This window comes from Nestor notabilis, unplaced genomic scaffold (genome assembly GCF_000696875.1).
Source record: "Nestor notabilis isolate BGI_N333 unplaced genomic scaffold, ASM69687v1 scaffold20823, whole genome shotgun sequence".
Taxonomy (NCBI): Eukaryota; Metazoa; Chordata; class Aves; order Psittaciformes; family Psittacidae; genus Nestor; species Nestor notabilis.
The window spans coordinates 16,447-17,739 of record NW_009922638.1 but is presented as its reverse complement, the minus strand read 5'-3'; the positions used below and the strand labels follow the sequence as shown (position 1 = coordinate 17,739).

The window sequence follows — 1,293 nt, the reverse complement described above, 5'->3', positions numbered from 1 at the left end:
GGTCTCCAGCAGCTTCTCTTCTCCAGCCCCAGTGCCCTCAGCCTGGCTCCATACGGGAGCTGCTCCAGCCCCTGCTCATCCCCCCTGAGCATCCCTTATCACAGCAGAGAGCTCCCTCCCTGGTCTGTGCCCCGGCACCTGTAACACACCAAGCCCTGGACACACGGTCCCCGAGCAGATGTGACGCAGGATCCTGGGGCACCATTGCTGCTCCAGCCTGGCCCCAAGGTGTCTCCAAGCCCCTGAGGTATCAGCATCCAGGTGAAGGCCTCACCAATGGCCTCGGGTGGCCGCCTCTTGAGCGAGGGGGGAGCACTCTCCTTCCGCGTCAGGGGGTTCTTGCGCCGGTCAAGGCACTTCCTGGGCTTGCAACGCACCTTCAGGTTGGGCTCAGACGCTGTGAGCAGACAAGGTGGTTAGTCCCAGCCCCACTGCTGGTGGGGACAAAGCTGGGCTGGCTTTGAGGGGCCAGGACACCCCATCCCCTCCATCATCCACCCCCTGCAAGGGAGATGCTGTTACCCCAAAGTCTTACCTGTCTTCCGCAGTGGAAAATGCTCTGGGGGGTCAAGAGAAGTGCTGGGGACAGGGGGCAGGAAGGTGCTGAGCACAGGAGGAGAAGGGCCCTCAGGATCCAGAGGCTCCAGAGACCTACAGGGAGAAGCCACCTTGTTAGAGACCTTTCCCAATGGGCAGCCACATGCTTCCCACGTGGCACCCTTCCTAATGCAAGGGTGGCCCATGGGACACTGCTCCTCCCAGGCATGTGCCAGTGGCCAGAAAGGCTTGACCTGTCCACTACCACGAGCACCTATAGAAGGGCTCCAGCTGCTGGTTTTGTCTTGTCCTGGGACAAAAGGCAAGAAGCTGGTTTACCTGTATGGCAGGGCTGAGGGGTTGGGGTTGCTGGTCCTCTCCAAAGCTGCCTGCTGCTTCTTCAGGATGACCTCGGCCAGCTTCTGCTTCACCACTGTGCTGGCCACAGCACCTGCAGAAACACCAGCAGTGACCACCCAGGGCTGGGAGCTGACACAGAGCCCTTTAAAAGATCCCATGCAGTTCAGGGGGTGGCTTTGGGGCTCCTGAATCTCTTGATGGTCTCTTCCAGAAGAACATGAGACTGACCAAAGAGCAGCAACCCACGCTGCTCCACTGCGGTGGTGAAACACCCCCAGGCAGAGCTCTGGCTGCTGCAGGGTGCTGCAATCACCAGCACCCATGGGGGTTCCCACCTCAGGTAGAGCCCGTTCTCATGCTCCTCCCTATCCCAGGCTATAGCCCAATCTAATGATC

General features: G+C 60.1%; 1 protein-coding gene across 1 annotated transcript in view; it reads right to left on the bottom strand.

Moving 5' to 3' along the window:
* Positions 1–1,293, bottom strand: part of HDAC7 (histone deacetylase 7) — a gene marked incomplete at its 3' end in the record, with an annotated part of 15,986 nt that overhangs the window by 11,602 nt on the left and 3,091 nt on the right. Inside the window, exons 3-5 of the mRNA XM_010011730.1 lie at positions 877–988; positions 536–651; positions 275–397 (exon numbers count right to left, since the gene is read on the bottom strand). Of these exons, the coding sequence (XP_010010032.1) occupies positions 275–397; positions 536–651; positions 877–988 (351 nt within the window). The remainder of the gene's footprint in view (positions 1–274; positions 398–535; positions 652–876; positions 989–1,293) is intronic.